The 1310-nt window shown below is 36.3% G+C and overlaps 1 protein-coding gene across 1 annotated transcript in view; it reads left to right on the top strand.

The window, feature by feature from the left end:
* Positions 1 to 1310, top strand: part of dcc (DCC netrin 1 receptor) — a 270121-nt gene that overhangs the window by 207295 nt on the left and 61516 nt on the right. Inside the window, exon 20 of the mRNA XM_020601173.1 lies at positions 690 to 797. Coding sequence (XP_020456829.1) covers positions 690 to 797 — 108 coding nt within the window. The remainder of the gene's footprint in view (positions 1 to 689; positions 798 to 1310) is intronic.

Raw genomic sequence — 1310 nt, 5'->3', positions numbered from 1 at the left:
GTAGACATTACTGACTCCAATGACAGGAGATTGAATCTGAGAGTTCATCACTCTACCAGCTCCACCAACTAAGCAAAACTAAAAAGTCTGTGTAGTAAATATTTTTCAAACTGTGACATTTCTATCAAGGTTTGTTATTAGCCTACAAAACTATTAGCCAATGAACTTTAGACATAATTACTAAAAACGATGAACTTAGAGTAGTGGCAAAATTATCTGACATATTTACTATTAGCTATAATTACAGTTATACTTATATATATATTATGTATAAAAAAACTGCAGGTGTGGTTACTATCACTGCTCTCAGCCGTGAAGTGGGGCCTGTAAAATTATAATGTAATTTCGTCTGTTTGTGTATGAATTGACCAAATTAAGTACAAAATAATAATGTATTTTTGTCTGTTTGTCTATGAATTGAGCAAATTAAGTACATTAAATAAAATGAGTTAAATAATTAAGACATCCTGGTGCTCTAGCGGAGAAGGGATAGTGATGTTAAAAATTAAGAAAGAATTGGTGATCTGCAACTAATAAAATGTTTCATCAACTCATTTTTGCTAAATTTCTGCAAATAATCTGCTGGTTTAACTACTTCAATGTGCTATGTGCAGAAACTGAAACTAATCACACCACTGTTGCATTCTATGAGTTCTCAATTCACTTTTTCCCTCTTCTTCCTTTGACAGCTCCTAGCTCTGCCCCCAAAGATTTGACAGTGATCAGTCGTGAGGGACGACCCCGCGCCATTTTAATCAGCTGGCAACCACCAATGGAGGCTAATGGACGGATCACAGGTGAGTGTTTGCACAAACAGGCCACTCCAAAGCAAGGTACCATTCATCAGTAGTAAAAGGTATTTCAATTCTCAGCTGATCTGTTGATTGGTAACTACTGTAATTAGATTAATCTGAAAGTACAGCAAAAAATATTTTTTTACTATATCAATATACTGCTTGAGAGTACAGGAATTCAGTGGGTGTACTGTGTATCGTGTGTATCTAACCACATACACACACACACACACACACATATACACACTTTCATCCATTGTTCTCTCTCTCTCTCCTCTGGGCGATCAGCCTGACTGTAAATCTGTCTGTCTTAACGAGGTCTGCTGCTCCTGCAGCGTCCCACAGGATGAATCAAACGCTCCCTGCAGGGAGAACAGCATAGTGCAGAGCAACACACACACACACACACACACACAGATAAGATATTTTTTAGATCTTATACTTTCATATTTTTTGTCTAATTCCATAAAGATGTTTTGGGCTTTGTTACATTTTATATGTATGTATACATACATA

The sequence above is a fragment of the Monopterus albus genome, unplaced genomic scaffold, assembly GCF_001952655.1.
Source record: "Monopterus albus unplaced genomic scaffold, M_albus_1.0 scaffold50.1, whole genome shotgun sequence".
Lineage (NCBI taxonomy): Eukaryota > Metazoa > Chordata > Actinopteri > Synbranchiformes > Synbranchidae > Monopterus > Monopterus albus.
Note: the sequence above shows the minus strand (reverse complement) of the source record. Positions and strands in the feature narration are given on the sequence as shown.